This window comes from Arachis hypogaea, chromosome 13 (assembly GCF_003086295.3).
Source record: "Arachis hypogaea cultivar Tifrunner chromosome 13, arahy.Tifrunner.gnm2.J5K5, whole genome shotgun sequence".
Lineage (NCBI taxonomy): Eukaryota > Viridiplantae > Streptophyta > Magnoliopsida > Fabales > Fabaceae > Arachis > Arachis hypogaea.
In genome coordinates, this window is record NC_092048.1 from 130,578,554 (window position 1) to 130,596,473 (window position 17,920).

Sequence of the window (17,920 nt, forward strand, 5' to 3'; positions counted from 1 at the left end):
ATTTACCATTTACATATTTATTACTTCTAAAATTCGCATTTTTATTTTTAATATTTGGTTAACAATGGTATTTTTTTTAAATTGTGATTTATTGTGGTATTTTTTTAAAATGTGAGATGATTTAATTTACGGAATACAAATCAGACCGTCTGATTTGTGTTTAAAAAAATAAAAAATATTTGGAGTACACAAATCGGATGGTCCAATTTGTGTACTCCAAATTGTTTTAATTTTTTAAACACAAATCCGTGGGTTGGATTTGTGTACCCCAAATTTTTTAAATTTTTTAACACAAATCGGACATGTACCTCCCATAGTTTTAAAAAATACCAAAAATTACCACGTTAAGGTATAACACTCATCCTAGTTTCATATCCAAATTTTTTATCCTCTAAAATTATCAATAATTAAAATATATAAAAAAAAATAAATATATTTTAAAAAAGCTAAAAAAATAAATTATGACTCTCAAATATTATTCATATTGAATTTGGATTATTTGAATTTTAAATTTTTATTTGAGAGGGTAAAATGTGATTTCTCTTATATTTTTTGTTATCTTACTTATGAAATAAATGGTGAAAAATTATATTTTATCTTTTAAAATAAAATTTAAAATTGAGAAGATCTAAATCTATTCATATATAATATAGGAGAGAGAAAGAGGGGAGAGAGAGTGATTTAATTTTGAAGTCAAAAGAAGAAAAGAAAAATCCAAAGAGATCATTAAATAGGAGAAGAAAAAATTGGAAGGAAGATCCATGAATTAAATTTGAAAATGAGGAGAAATTAAAATAAAATTTAATGAGTTCAACGCTGAGTAAGGGTGAGCTAGCAGCAGTGAGGCAGTGACGCTATAAAAGGCGCGTAGAGAAATTCTTGTGAACGGAATGAGTGAGAGCGAAAAAGAAAAAGAAAAAGAAAAACAAAATAGAGGAGAGGGCCCTACACCCCTTGCGATTACGAAAACATTTCTTACCAAACCAAAAACAAAACACACTCTTTTTTCTCTCTTTAGTTAGTTTGAGTTCAACTTAAGCTATGGATTCTCCAAGAAGGTACTACACCCACCACCACCATGGCAGCCCTAACAGCAGCACAAGCAGCAACAACAGCAATGCCCTCCTCCAACTGCCGCCAACACCACCCCCTCCGCCGCCGTTTCAGAGGAACCTCGGGAGATCCGAACCGGCAAGTTCTTTCCCGACAACATTCATTCAGGCTGACCGTAATTCCTTCAAGCACGTTGTTCAGATGCTCACCGGCCGCAAGGACGCCACCGCCGGCGGAAGCAAGAGCTGCCACCAGCACCATATCCCTCCGATGAAGACATTTCCCAACAAGAAGCAGCAGCAATCGGGTTTCAAGCTCTACGAAAGGAGGAACAATCTCAAGCTGAATCCTCTGCTGCCCCCGGCTGGTCGAGCTTCATCCAATAACAACATTAACGTTAATGTTATTAACGTTGTTTCTCCTCGAAATCATCATCACCATCATCACCACCACCATCATCATCATGAATTGCTGTCACCGAGCATCCTCGATTTCCCTGCTCTGGTTCTTAGCCCTGTCACTCCACTCATTCCGGACCCGTTTGGTCGTTCCTCCTCCCCCGCCGCCGCCACTCCTGTTTTGGATAGGGAGGCTGAAGAGAGGGCCATAAACGAGAAAGGGTTTTACCTCCATCCTTCTCCAGCAACCACTCCTAGGGAGGCTCAACCCCGCCTCCTCCCTCTCTTCCCAACTGCAGCTTCTCCTTCATCGCCTTAGATTCCCCCTCTCTTAAATTTCTTTTCGGGTTCCGTTTCTCCTTTAGATTTTGTTTAAGACTTTTATATCAATGGCATTGATGAGGATGAGGACTGAGGAGACAGGGTGAGAGATTAAAATTGTAATGGGGGAGTTATTTTACATTGTCGATCGATAATCAAATAAATTATTATTATTATTATTCTGCAATTAATTGTATTTGCAAAATAGTACTCTAGGTTTCCTTTTATTTTCTTTACTTTCTTTTGCTCTGTTTCCTGCTCTGTTCTGAGTGAATGAGTGAGTGAAAGAGAAAGTAGAGCCCAACTTTGACTCTTTTTATATCCTTCTTTAAATGGGGGTGCAGAAAAACAAATACAAAGGCAAGTTCTCGTTCAAAAATGTGAAACTGATTAATGATATAATATTCCCATAATTAACACACACATAATTATTATTTGAAGCCATGGTAATGAATTGGAAATTAATATTGTAAGAGACAATGTTTGAAGTAAACAACGATCATAAATTGGTTTCTCTTTCTCTAGCCTCTTGAATGTAGGTCGTGCAAGGTGGCTATGAAATTCAGAGGGACTTTAAATTTACACTGGTGTGCGTGATGAAATGCTTGCATGCATTAATGGGCGTGTTTGAATTTCTTCTTCTGCGATTCAACTCTGTGTCTGTGGTTGCTTCAATCTGAGGGCACGCATCAATAATTGGCAACAATAAATATAACAATAATGAACGTTATAACAAAGCGCAGGGTGGTTTTCGTTCACAGAGAACTAAGAGAATCAAATTGGCTTTCATTTGGATCATTAGAATCATCCGTTGTTTTTTAATATACAACGTAGTTTGTGTACATAATTCAGCATTGCAAGGATTCTTACAAATTAATAAAGTGACTTTTTATAGTAAGAATTTTTTAACGTAAAAATATCGGCTCAACAATTGATACCTATCATGTTACACTTTAACTAAAAAATTGTTTTTTTAAGAACGATTTAGTTGTAATATGGAAAAAAATCGATTAGTTTAATTTGATTTAAATAAATCACTCTTACAAAATAAATCAATTTTTTTAGCCTACCGCAACATAGTACATCTATGTGTGTCATTGAACTTGTATCTTTATCTGAAAAGAACTCTAATAACCTCTATATGAGTTTCTCTCCACTAATAATGTGGACAATTTTATAATAATAAAGAGATTTTTATATGAAAAGAATGATGAAATATGTATAATTTATTTTAAAAATTAAAAAAATGATACATTATGTTAAATAAGTATTTTTTTTGAACAAGAGAGCTCAATACAATAAGTAGAGCAAGAAGAACAAGCAAATAAAAAAATTAAAAAAAATTGAAAAGAAACTCATCAACCATTTTTTGTGTTCCTCCTTTCTATAGTGTACTCCTGATTTTGTACTCCTAATTTTATATTCATGGAAATATCTTCAATCACTCTAATCTTACTAAAACTCTGTCAATCCAATTGCAAGATCGCTAAGCAGAAGTGCACCAGCATATCTTCTTTTATCCAATCTGACAGCATCCTTTCTCCCCCCACTTGCACAATCTTGTTGAAATCTCCCATAAAGACTGACATAACTCTGTAATATAACTCAATTTCTTCCGCACAGCAAATTTCTCTTCTCTTGTATGAACTCTATACACCACAAAAAGCATAATTGAAATTATTTTTAGCAAGACCTCTTCAACACACGACCAAAACTCTCCTTTATGACAACGACTCATTTTAAACATTATTTCATCCCAAATTAATAGTAAACCACTTTGAGACTCCGACTCAACATATTGTCATCCCGCAGCATTATTCTCCCGAATTCTTATTACATCAAACTTCGTCGTTACCTGCCACTTAATCTCAAATAAGTCCAACGTATTCAACTTAAATTTTTCTTGAGGTTTTTGACCATGCTCAATTTCTCATCACCTATTAACCCCCTAACATTCTAAGAACAAATTATTTTAATAAACTATTACACACATTTTTTTTTATTTTTGGGCCTACAGCGTCTTACTTTCTCTTTCTGTTTTGCCAGTCTTCTTTTCTGAGCAATTTCTTCATTCTGTGCTTGGAGAATAACCATAATATCATCTTCTTTATTGTATAAAATTGCACCTGATTCCAACACGAGGTCCCAAGTTTTTCTATTTTCAAGCATTGCTCCTCCAAAATATTATTTATGTTTCCCTTACTTCCTTCATTCTTGTCCGAACCACCATCATCAACCACCCTCTTCCCAACTACTTCTTCATCGTGTTACGATAGCTCCCCCTGTCTCTTGGTCAATGTTGTTCCCTTCATGCCGAAATCCATGCCACTATTATTCACAATGTCATCCCTATCACGCTTTCCTTCATTAACGTCTTATACACCATCATTATCAACATACACACCCAACCCACCAGTCCCTCCATTCAATGTTACCGCCGGGAGAGTAGCGGTTTGGTTCTCCGCCACCAACTCTTCGTCGATCTCACGACCCAACATAGGTGGCGTCAGGGTTGGTGGATTTTCCTTGCCACGTTGAACCTTCTTGGTCAGTCTTTAGTTTTCCTCCTTCAACACCGATTGGGTCTCCCTCGATTTTCTCCGCGCCGGTTTCCGGCGCAAATTTCACAGATGCAGCTTCCTGCACACTTGTCGTAGACCCTTCTCTAGCGTGCCCATCCTATCGTAAAAACTGTGTTCTATTTCCATCAAACCTGATTCAGAAAAAATGTTAAATAAGTATTTACAAAAAAAATATTAAATAAGTATTTAATTATCTATTAGAAAAAATCTTTACCTTTTTACTATTTCTTCTCTTCATCTTAACATGCATCTAATAATATTAGTAATCTATTTTTAAATTACCGTAAACTTCAACAAACTATACTAGTAAATTTACAAAAGAGTTAATTTTAAGGGTAAAATTCAGGTGCAGTCAACTTCACGTGAAGTTAATAGCTAAGAGTCGTTAGGTGAAAATTAGTCAAATCAGTCAAATTATCTAACGGCTCTCAGTTATCAACTTCACGTGAAGTCTACTTTTCCTGAGCTTCTACCTCATTTTAATTAATAATGTAAATACATTTCTTCTTTGACTACATTATCTTTTTGTTGATTATTTGCATAGTAGATATAAAAAAAATAATTATTTTTCTAACGCAATAATACGTAATTGAATACGTGTATAAAATTTATTCACTTAAATCCTTAAAAGGAAAATCATTTAAAAGTTTAGTAAATGACTGTTTGATATGGAAGAGTAGTAATGTTTGGATTATTCATACCGATAAGAATTCTATCGTTTCCTGATGGTGTGAGATATGAAATGATGATTACTAGTACCCATAAATATATCTAGTGATGAAGGGGCGTTGAAATTTTTATTTTATTTTGTTTTATCGTCTGTGGTAGGGAGTAGGGACCCCATTTCATTTGAGTCAGGGTGTAGTAGGAAAAAGGTTGAGCAGCCGTAAAAAGCAATGATGCAAAGATAGATAGTTCCTTTTTTTTTTCGCCCTCGGATTCAGTATTTTTTTACTCAAAGGCCAAGAGGATCAGAGGAATCGAGTGGGACTACAAATTGTGATCATGAAAGGAAAGAAAAAGATGGAAATGGGAAAGCCAGAAAACATGGCATTGACGTGACAACTTTGTGTTTGTTGTTTGTTTGTTCGTTTGTTTGGTTCTGAGGGTTACATGATTTTTGTGGACTTTGCAACTCTTGGTTGGTGCTACATTTATTGGGAATTTGAAACTTAACATGTGCACTGCTCTGAAGCCCTTGGTCGCATTATGTCATTATCTACGTACCCACCCCCGGCCCTTTCTTCTTATAAAACTCATTACAGATTTCTATAATATTTTGATTATAAATAATACCCTATTTATTCATAAAATTACATTTTAAACAATGTATATTACCTTTATAATAATATTGATTGATACGGGTTCATTACCTATCAATAAATGAAGTATAGTTTAATTTGTTTTGCATGTCGCATGCGATAATTTGCCTTCTCCTAACAAAATCATCAACATAATCCACTACCCTTCTCATCGTTAGTCGCATGCATAGATCTTTTTTTTATATATGATGAATAAAATTTAAGCGAGACACGCGGAATAGCGGCGGTTTTAAACCGTCGCAAAACAATATATCATCGTTTTCAAAAACTTTACGGGTAGAGGTGTATATGAGCCTGGCTATACTGGGTTTGGCCTATTTCAGGTCCGACCCGAAAAATATACTGAGTCTAATTTTTAGACTCTAACTCGGGTCTAGACCCAATGAAACCTACACACATTCTAGCCGGGTGAAAATCGAGTAAAAACCGAGTCTTTAGCATGTAAAATTTTTTAAATTTTCAACCATTATTTCACAATTCATATAGTAAAATTCACTTAAAAAATTATAACAAGAACCAACCATTCTTTAAAATTAAAACATAACCACAATCAATACTAATATTGTCTAATAACACCAAATAGTTAAGTCACATACAAATAACACAATATTATGCTAAAGTCTTGTACTTCCTAAACATAGAACTTTAATTCATAGTCTTTATAACACAAAACATTAACCACTGAAGAATCGTCATCATCCATCAATTGCTATTAATGTTGTCAACTTGTTCCTTGTGATATGGATGCATTAGTAAAACCTACAAATTACAAAACATATAAAATTACTCACTTTCATATGGTGATAACTATATTTTTCTTGGCAATGATTACATTTAGCCTGATGTTGTCCTTTTGTCTCAGAAGTTTAGTAAAATGCTGCCAAACATATGATTTTTTTCCCTTACAAATAACTTCTAGATATTCATGGTTTGTATCTTTGTTTTCTTCATCTAGTTGTGGTGCATTAGGTGGAGGAACACAATTATCTTTCATGATTGCGGAGGCATCAATAACAGGAATAGGAGCAGCAAGATTTTCAACTTCAATTTCTATTATTTTGTTCTCTTCCGTCATTGGTAGAGAAACACAATTATCTCCTCCTTCCATTATTCATATCCTAAACAAATAAAATCAAGACTTAATTAAAAATTTCTCCTAATTTTAAGATAAAAAATCAGATGCATCTTCATTCGAGATTAATACTTAAAAATTTATAAGTAGTTTGACATATTCGATTAAATTGATATATAAAAATTTTTTACTATCAACTTAGGAATTCTTGTAGCTAGGCTATGCTACTATATATTAATCCTTAAGTAAATAAATAAATATTTAATTAACTTATATATAAAATTTAAAAATTAAGAAGATAATTAAATAAAAATTAAAAAGATATATTATCGCTCATTTAACAATAACATATATGTGGAATTTTCTTTTCTTTTTCATGATATGACCATGACCATGACCATATATATCAAATTATACAGACCAATCATACATCACGGGTGGGAAGACTGAAAAATTATTGGTTCAATCAAAATGAGATTGCACAGGTATATTAGGGAAGTGAACTAATACGGTCCCATTCATCAATAATCTAAAAGAATATAATGATGATTACAATATAGTTATGGATAGTGATCTGAGTGCAATAAATTAAAGCAAGAGCAATTTCAACGTTAATTAACTATCAGTCTTTTACCTCCTGCTAAATCTTTTGCAAAAGAATAAAAGTACGTGAAAATTCAATTTCAATTAATTTCGTGTAAAATTGATAATTAAAAATTGTTAGATAATTATTTAATTAAATTTGTTTAATTATTTAATAATTTTTAACTATTAAATTTATATAAAATTAACTATATCTAAATTTTTACTGTAAGAGTGTGTATAATTAAAAGAATTATAAATAATTTTTAAAAACTTTTAGATAAAAATATTATATTCTTATATTTGATTTAAAATTTAAAAAATTATTCTTAAATAAATTTAATTTCAAAAAATCAAAATACTATCACTTTAATTTTTACATTCTCTTTAAGTATATTTGATTCTTATAAAAATAAAATTTGAATAATAAAGTAGTAATACTCTAATCACATATGCCCTAAAAGTAACTAGGTTTGGCATTGTTTGTGAATTGTGAGCAGAACTAACGTTAGAATAATGGTTAAACGCGCGAGTTAGCATGCTATGTTAGTTTGCTATATATTCTGATCTGTTGACTAATAAAATGAATAATAATGTAAAGAGTAAATACTTCTTTCGATCCCTGATAATTATCTTAAAAGAATAATGAAATTTCCAAAAAAATACTTAATCTGATTTTTGATTTTTTTTTTTTTTTGAGATTTATTAGTCCTTATACAAAGAAAAACATTAACTTTTTTTTTGACACAATTATCCTTTTAAAATAATTATTAGAGATCGAATCAAATTTTTTTTTATCAAAAATATCATTATCTTTCGAAATAATTATCAAAAACTATTTTAGATTTTTCTCTAATGTGTAGATAGTGGTACTTTAACTGCATAAGGACAGCCGATGAGGATCCAAGTTGCCTAACGCTAGTTTGGATTTTCGAACGTACAATGCAATTTTAGTTAGAATATTATTATTCCATGTGTATGGTGATGACTTTGAAAACTAAGTAGTAGTAGTAGCGTAGTAGTATAGTAGCTAGCAAAGTTGGTTATTCTTTATCTGCCGCCAAATCAGAATTGAGTCTTTCGACTTTTCAGATGCATCAGCACCAATGAGGATAGTGACAAAACTATCCACAAATTATTAATTAATATCAATATTCAAGAAACTATTGTTAAAGAATTAATAAATAAATGCATATTTAGCCCGCTTTTTAATTTGATTATAGAGGTAAAATTAGTGTTAGACTTGGATATGGAGAGAAATGGTGTTTAATATTGGTGTGGTATCAGACACAATTCAGATTCAACGATTTCTTGAACTTAATTCAAAAAGCAAATTAATAGAGAAAACAGACCATCCGATTTCATGTAAATCGTCAAAAAAAAATTTGATTATGGAAAAATCGCAGGATCCAATTTATTTTATATGAATTTCATATCCTCTTTCTATGCAAAACGGACCCTCCAATTTGCTTCCAAAAACTTAAAAACAAAAAATTTAGAGGGTCCGATTTCTTAACACCAAATCTGAACAAAAAATTATCCCACAAATTAGTGTAGCACCTCCATCATCTATAACCCAACACAACACCTTCACTTCTTTCCTAACTAAAAAAATCAACCTATTTAGCCTCATACATTTGCTTTTCAAATAGCCATTTTTACTTTGTATATGACTGTGTAATATTAACATCTTTTAGCCACGTAGATCTATTTTAGGTATGAATTTTCAAATGCCTAATTTGCCCTTTGTGGTAGTGAGTGTGTGACGTGGAACAAGTGAGCGTAAATTTGGACACTGAATTGAAGAAAAGGAGATGTGGCGTGTGTTATTGAGTGCATTCTCGTAGGCCAAAGAGGCAAAGACCCATACTCTGCTCTACTGCAATCACGTACTTTAAGATGACCTTACCCCACCATTCTCAAAGTCACAAGAAATCAAACACTCAAAAAGAGTATCGCTTCATCGCAAGCTCATCCTAATCGTAGGTATTTTGTCATCTATAATGTGATGTATAAATTGTCTTTGATTGGATGCTTATTTTCAGTGAGTGGTATAATATTATGTAAACATTTATCCATTATATATATATATATATATATATTAATTGGTAAAAATTCAGGTCCAATCAATTTTATATGAAGTTGATAGTTTTTTTTTGGTGACTCTATGAAGTTGATAGTTGAAAACCGTTAAATAATTTGACAGATTTGACTAAATTATCATCTAATAACTTTCAGCTATTAACTTCACATAAAGTTGACTAAACCTAAGTTTTCACCTTATTAATTTTATAATTAAAATATATTACGTAATATTTTCTCGTTATAATTGAATTGAATATTTTTTCTCTCTTTTCTATCTTTTTTTTTATTTTTTTTACTTATTCAATCTCTTATATATTATTCTTAATTATTAATTAGGGTTAAGTATGATTTTGGTCCCCAACGTAGAGACAAAAAATCGATTTTGTCCCTGGCTTTCTTTTGCTACAAAATGGTCCCCAAAATTTTGATTTGTTTTAAAATCGTCCTTTTTACCAATTTTATTTTTTTATTACCAAATTATCCCTCATTAAAAAAATTATAAAATAAAATAAATAAATAAAAAGAAAGAAAGGGATACAGAGAATCGGGGGAGAGAAAGAAAGGGGGTGGGGTGTGAGAAAAGAGGGGGGGGGGGGCGAGAAAGGGGAGGAGGGAAGGGAAGAAGGGGGAGAGAGGGGTGTTGAGGAAGAAAAGAGGAGGGGTTATGCGTAAAGTAAAGGAGAAAAGGGAAAGGGGTTATGCGAAGGGAGAATGGGAGAAAGGGGTTCGAGAAGAAGAGGGGGAAGGGTTCTCGCCGTCGCCGTCGCCACCGCTGCTCTTCGTTGCTGTTGCCGTTCAACAGCATCAAAATCAGTCGCAGTTCCGCCTTCAAATGTCAGGGCCGCCGTTGCTCGTCGTTGTTTGGTGGTTGGATGTCGCCGCTGCTCCTCTGGACTCGACGGAGGTGTTCGATGGCCGTTGCTCGTCGTCGTTCGGGTGGCTCGTCGGATTCTGCTTCTGCTTTCATTCTTCTTCTTCTTCTTTTCATTTTGCTTCTATTATATTGTTGATTTTTTATTATTATTGTTTCTGGTTGATTCTGCTTCTGTTTGATTATATTGTTTCATTGTTATTGTTGTTGTTATTTTGTTTCTGTTTCTGCTCCTGCTTCTTCTGTTTCTACTTGATTCTATTGTTGATTTATTGGTGATTCATTGTTGTTGTTGTTGTCCTGCTGCTGCTTCTATTTGATTAATTGTTGTTGTTGCTTTTGGTTCTGTTTCTGCTTGTGCTTCTACTGGTGCTTCTGCATGATTTTGAGAAAGAAGGGAAATAAGAGGGGGGGGGAGGGGGTATTTTCGTCCAAAAGATGATTTTAAAACAAACTGAAATTTTGGGGACTATTTTGTAGCAAAAAAAAAGGCCAAGAACAAAATCGATTTTCGTCCTCTACATTAGGGTCTTGGGACCAAAATCATACTTAATTCTATTAATTATTAATTTCACAACTAACATATATCACATGACATTTTATGTTATTAAAATTTGTTATATATTATTAATTTAATATTAAAATATATCACATGTCATTCTATGTTATTATAATTAAAATATTTTTTTACTCTATTTTTTTATTTTTTAATTTATATACTACAATTTCTAAAATTTATTACCAAAATATTACTCTTTTTAAATTATTTATTCACATGCTACTGTTTTGTCACGATAATATTTTTTTGTTTATTTAATAAAATCTTTAATATTTATTACAAAATCGTTAGATACTATTAGTTTTTAAAATTTTATAATAAAAAATAAATATTGAGCAACAATTTATTTAAAAACCTTATAGTTTAATAATATTCGTAATATTATTACAGACAAAAATATTAGTTTTAATAATTTATTTTGTTTTCAAGGACACATAAGTATAACTGTATAACTATATAAGTCTATTTCAAATATCTATTACTCGATTTAAAAGGCTACCCATGAACGCAAATATCTCCCCTGTTTTGTTTGGGAGTTCTTAGGATAGTTTAGTAAGGAGGAGCAGAACTGGGCCCCTAATTGGGGGATCTAACTAATTAAGGCCCGTACCATGTTACTGGAGGATGCCCAAAACGACACCGTAGGTGGGCCCTTACAAATCAAAAACTTGTCAGGCCTAAAATTGCAAATGAAGAGACTGAAACTAATAATTTACATTTAACAAAACTGTCAAAACAAAACTGAGATTACATCAACTAAGTTGGGTTGGTAAAGAATTAGTTCTATAGTCCGTTTAAACAAGTGTCAGAGTTTTAAATTCAGTGCTGTGCATACAGCAATTCATTGACCAATAACAAACCTTTAAATGGATCTGCATTAATTTGCCATGTGGTCTCATAAACTGAAAGTTACTGACTCGAACAGCATAAATCACTTGTTAGTTGTTACTTGAACTATATTTACAGTCTGTTCTTTGTCATGGGAAAAATCTCTGTTGAGATTGAAAAAATTGTCTTAATGCCATTAGTAGTCAGTAATAAACTAATAATTATATATGGGCTGGTTTTGTGTCTCCATGATGGGTATTTTACTAACTATGGCGTTTATGGCTCCTGTTTTGAGAAAGAGAGAAAAGAAAGAAAGAAGAAGTTTCTTGTTTTCAAAGAAAGAAAATAAAAAAGGATTATTTCACATTAGGCGGTTCAGTGAATGTGTGTGTGTCTTCTGGTTCAAGCATTGGCTGCTACTACTACTGATAGGTAATCTTCTTTTCTTTCGGCTTCCTAAACTCTTTGTCATACACTGTTTTAAGTGCAGGCTTTTTTTCTTTCTTTTTCTTTTGACCTTAATATAATGAAACCTTGTCTATTCATTCATTCATTGTCGTTGGTTTCAATTAACTATTCCAGCTTTGCCCCCTGGGCCCTGGCATGCATTTGACTCTGCTCATGAACACTCTACTTTCCTATCTCCTTTTCTCATATGCTTTAACCTAATTGTGTCTTTATTTATGCATGTTGATGAGGTAGAAAACTGGTTTGTTTATTAGTCTGAAACCCTGGCTCATATTTCATTGTCACCTGTTTTCTCAAATGGATTCACTTCTCTGAGATCTCAACCTACAATGGTTATTTGAGGTATAAAACTGCATTAACATCAGATATTTCATTTTTTACATTCACAAAAAAAGAAATATACTCTATATTTGTTACATGTATTATACTATAGTTGAATATTCAACTCAATTGTTGCATTGATCCCCGTCTTTAACCAATTGGAATTAAAACTCAAAATAAGTTTTTCTGAACTATATCTTTATGGAATTTTTACTTATCTTCAAGATTAGCCTCCCAAATATTTTTCATTCCCCTTTGGCCAAGATTGGTACCAATAAACATAGTGCTATGTTAGGTAGCGCGTTTTGTGCCAAGCAGATGCATAACCTTTGAAAGGAGCCCTTCCGTTTCGACTATGACGACTAATCCATCTCTTCCTGGAACTCATCCCAAAGAAGAACAGATTCTCATTGAGTTGAATTTCTATAACTATCATTCTTAGTTATGATATAGGCTCAAGAAATATATTCTCAACATCCTTAACTCTGAGAAGCAGCTGTGGGGACTGATCCATTCTAAAGGCCTATTAGACTCCGAACTTAGAAAACACTATAGGTACATCGATGAATTTCGTAGAAGAATAAAGAATCCTCTATACAGTGGGGATTGGACCTCTACTTCTTTTGATTCAGAAACAATGCTGAAATGTCGACACTTTTGTCATCGTTTCTTGGTTTGTATGGGGGATCTGGCCAGGTATAAAGAGCAGTATGCAAACCTTGAAATGCACCTAAAATTTATTAGTTACTTTCAGAGATTGATGCACCCGAAGGAGGATTCCTTAAAGAATGGCGGTCTATGTTCTACGCCGTATATGTCTATAGACATACAAACGAAGGTGGAACAGAATCAATGATCTATATGTTCTTGGCAAGTGATCAAGAAAATCCAAAATGTCGTAGAGAGAAAGAAGAAAGAATGAAGGAGGAAGATGAATGATGGAAATGAAGTCGTTTGAGGTTTTATTCATAGCATGTCGTTATGAGTCTTAATGGAATAGTGATACCAATCTCAAATTTAAAGACCATTTTACGTTAATTGAAGTCACATATAAGATTTGGGGTAAAGTAATAAATTAGTGCCTACGTTTTGGCATAATTCTATTTTAGTTCTTAAGATTTAAAGTGTCATATTTAAATCCAAAAAAATTTCATTTAGCTTCAATTTAGTCCCACTGTAAGGTCAAAGATAAATAATTAACGAAATGTCTTACATAATAGAAGAACAAGGTCGATAATTTGGATAATAGATACAAGCTTCAGAGCTACAAAATCAACTGTGGATGTATTAATACAAGTATTTAATATTTTTTTAGTTTTATATAAAATATTTCATTTTAATTATAAAAAATAATAAATAAATATATTGATGTATCCACGGGTGATTTTGTGCCACTAGAGCTTGTATTTATTCTCTAGATTATCTACCTTGTTCTTATACTACTGTTATGTAAGACATTTTGTTAATTATTTATCTTTGACTTCTGGTAGGACTAAATTAAAACTAAATGAAACTTTTTTGAATTTAAAATAGGACACTTTAAATCTTAAGAACCAAAACAGAATTACCGTCCAAACATAAATGACTAATTTAATACTTTAGCCTAAGATTTGAGTTCTCAAATTGAACTTTTCATGTATGTTATTGCTCATTTTGAATATACAGTACAATGCATAAAAAACTCATGCCTAGTAATTGGTAAAGTCTCGCACACTTGCTGTTTGCCATTTTCTCTCAAGCTAGGAAATCTTTTATCTAACCCATAGTGCAAATTAATTTTTTCTTCAATCATATTTATCTACTATTTATTGTTTTCATTTCTTTCCCTCTCTAATTTAGCGACAAATTTTTAGAGTGAACGAATGAAAGAAATCACTTCATAAAGTACAAAAAATTTACTTCCATCAAATATTATCATTTTTAGCCTGTATTTAGTTAACAATAATTTGTACTTATATTTACATAGATTTTACACACAAAAAGAATATAATTTATATTTATATTGTTAGAAAATTATTAGCATCAATTTAGATCAATTAGTATCGTCTATATTTATATAGTATATCTGTATATTAATTATAGGATTATGTACCTTTATTACTCTGATTCATTTAGCATCTATAAATATCCCTTGTATATTGTACTTTTCATCAACCTGAATAATACACAAAACACTTTTCTCATATCTCTCTCTTATTTCTAACATGGTATAAGAGCCTGGTTGTGTATGTTTTGTTCTTCTTCAGCCTCATGAACATAGTAAACTTGAACCTCGAGCTCGTATGTGTTGTTTCCTTGGTTATGGCACTGAACACAAGGGTTATTGTTGTTGGGATCCTTTCTCTAAACGTATTCGTATATCTCGTCATGTTGTCTTCTGGGAGTACCACATGTTTTCTCGGTTCTCATCCTTTAAGTCAATTCCTACTACTCAGTCACTTTTGTTTACTAACCCCAATGTTGATCTTTTTCCTAGTGATGATTCTCCAGATTCTATCTCGAGTGATCCTCCACAGCCTCCTGTTCTTCCGCATTCTCCATCTCCCGATGATTCCAGACCGGACGATGATCCTGCTCCTACCGTCATGCCTCCTCTTCCCGCTCGTTCTTCTAGGGTAAAGAATCCACCTCCTCATCTTCTTGATTATCATTGCTTTTCTACTATCCTTCATCAACATGAACCTAAGTCATTCAGAGAAGTCTCCTCAAACCCAAATTGGCAACAAGCAATGCAGGAAGAAATACAAGCACTTGAAAAAGCACACACTTGGGATTTGGTTGATCCTCCTTCTGATCAGGAAGTTGAGCAGTAGATGGGTATACAAGATCAAGACTCGCTCTGATGGCTCTATTGACCGTTATAAGGCCCGCTTGGTTGCTCAAGGTTGTACGCAAGAGTATGGTATTGATTATGAAGAGACTTTTGCTCCTGTCGCTCGTCTTACGTCTGTTAGAGTTCTTCTTGCCATTGCCGCAGTTAAAAAATGGTCCCTCAGTCAGATGGATGTGAAGAATGCATTTCTTAATGGGGATTTGAAAAAGAAAGTCTATATGAAACCACCTCCGGGATATCCTTGTCCTTCTAATAAGGTTTGTCTCCTTCGCAAGGCACTTTATGGACTTAAGCAAGCTCCTCGTGAATGGTTTGACAAGTTCAGCACTACCATATGCAGTATTGGTTTTACTTCAAACCCTCATGAGAATGCCATCTTCATTCGTAAAAGCGAACGTGGAGTTGTTCTTCTACTTTTGTATGTTGATGACATGATCATGACTGGGGATGATGTTGATGGTATCTCTGATCTCAAGGCCTCACTTCACCGAACCTTTGAGATGAAAGATCTTGGTTCTCTCAGCTATTTTCTTGGTCTCGAGGTCATCTCCACCGATGATGGCATCTATCTCTCTCAGGTTAAGTATGCTTCAGATCTTCTTGCTCACGTTGGGATTACAGATAGTCGCATTGAGTCTACTTCTCTTGAGCCTAATGTTCGATTTACCCTTATGGATGACACTGTTTTGGATAATCCAACTCTCTATCGATAGTTAGTTGGCGGTCTCGTCTACTTGACTGTCACCCGACCAGACATTGCCTATCCAGTTCATGTACTTAGCCAGTTTCTATCAGCTCCTCGTACTACTCACTATGCGACAGTTCTTCGCATTCTTTGCTACATCAAAGTCACTCTATTTCAAGGCCTTTATTTTTCTACCCATTTCTCTTTGTCTCTTCAGGCTTACTCCGATGCTGATTGGGCTGGTGATCCCACTGATCGTCGTTCTACTAATGGTTACTGTTTGTTTCTTGGCAACGCTCTCATTTATTGGAGTGCTAAGAAGCAAACGTCTGCTCGCTCAAGCATAGAAGCTGAGTACTGTGCCCTCGCTGACACCACTGCTGAAGTTATCTCGGTTCGTTTATTTCTCGAGGATCTAGGTGCTCCTCAGTCGTCCCTTATTGATATTTTTTGTGATAACCGCAGTGTTATTCAGATCGCCCATAATGATGTATTTCATGAACGCACCAAACACATTGAGATTGATTGTCATTTTGTTCAGCAACGTATCCTTATTGATGCTGTTCGTCTCATTGCTGTTGGAACACTAGATCAGACTGCTGATATCTTCACGAAAGCTCATCACCCGATTCATTTCCGGACTTTGTTATCCAAACTTAAGTTGGTATCCTTAGCTCCCACTTGAATTTGAGGGGGGATGTTAGAGAATCATTAGCATCAATTTAGACCAATTAGTATCGTCTATATTTATATAGTATATCTATATATTAATTATAGGATTATGTGCCTTTATTACTCTGATTCATTTAGCACCTATAAATATCCCTTGTATATTGTACCTTTCATCAACTTGAATAATACACAGAACACTTTTCTCATATCTCTCTCTTGTTTCTAACATATATTTATTAGAATTTTGTACACATAAATTAATATAGTCTGCACCCATAAATTAATACAATTTACACCGATATTTTTTTAGAATTTACATATATAAAATTTAATATTTATCCTCATCAAATAATGGTCAAAAATACTAAAAATTGTTGAAATAAGAGTTTTTCTATAAAAAATGCCTCCTCAAATTACAATATTTTCCAGGTTAATTTGTTCACCAGTTAAAAGTATTTGTCTATATTTGGCTTCGACGCTCTGTTGAGAATATATGGGATATACGTTGATTTAGAGGTAAAAAGATTACACGCACTGAAATGAACGATATAGGTCATTGATGTTTATATGCAAAACAGCAAAAGTTATATTATATGTCCTTCTATTTGAATTTAAGTTATTCATAATAACTTTAGAATAACTAATCTTTGTTGCTTCACTTTATCCGTTGAGATTTTCTTTAAAAAAAAAACTAATCTTCGTTTCGTTAAAATTGTTTGTAGATAAAAAATGTCAATAACCCAAATTGGTAGTTAATCAACTATTCATATTGATCCTTAACATTAATTTTCTTCAAATTATAGAATTCCTATCTACCTTGTTTTTTTTTTTTTTTTTTCTTTTACCAAAGATATGAAGACTCGAACCCGCAACCTCTTAGATGAGTATGGGGAGATTATGCCATTTGAGCTATTATTCATTGGCTTTCCTATATACCTTGTTACCGTTGTTGATCCTAGATTTTTAATCCATTCTCAAAATTTTAACTAAAATTTCATTAAATACAATCTCTTTTTATCTAATCATTTATCTGTCCTTTTTCGATTAAATGTTAATAAAACCAACAAAAATTTAAGTTATAAATTTGCATATTTAAAAATTTTCAAAGTTTAAGAGGGAACTATTTGCATTTTAAAAATTTTTAAGGCTAAAGTGCACACATAGCCACATAGTATAACAGGTAAAGGGAGTGTTAAAGTTAAAACTGTAAATAAATAAAAAAGGTTAAGGGACTTAAACTAAGGATAAGAGTGGGCCTCGTACAGAAT

General features: G+C 32.9%; 1 protein-coding gene across 1 annotated transcript; it reads left to right on the forward strand.

Annotated features, from left to right (window-relative positions):
* Nucleotides 1-766: 766 nt before the first annotated feature.
* LOC112733505 (VQ motif-containing protein 4-like) lies at nucleotides 767-1,963 on the forward strand. The gene has a single exon (XM_025782474.3). The coding sequence runs from the start codon at nucleotides 1,042-1,044 to the stop codon at nucleotides 1,768-1,770; it is 729 nt and encodes a 242-aa protein (XP_025638259.1). The 5' UTR covers nucleotides 767-1,041; the 3' UTR covers nucleotides 1,771-1,963.
* Nucleotides 1,964-17,920: the final 15,957 nt, after the last annotated feature.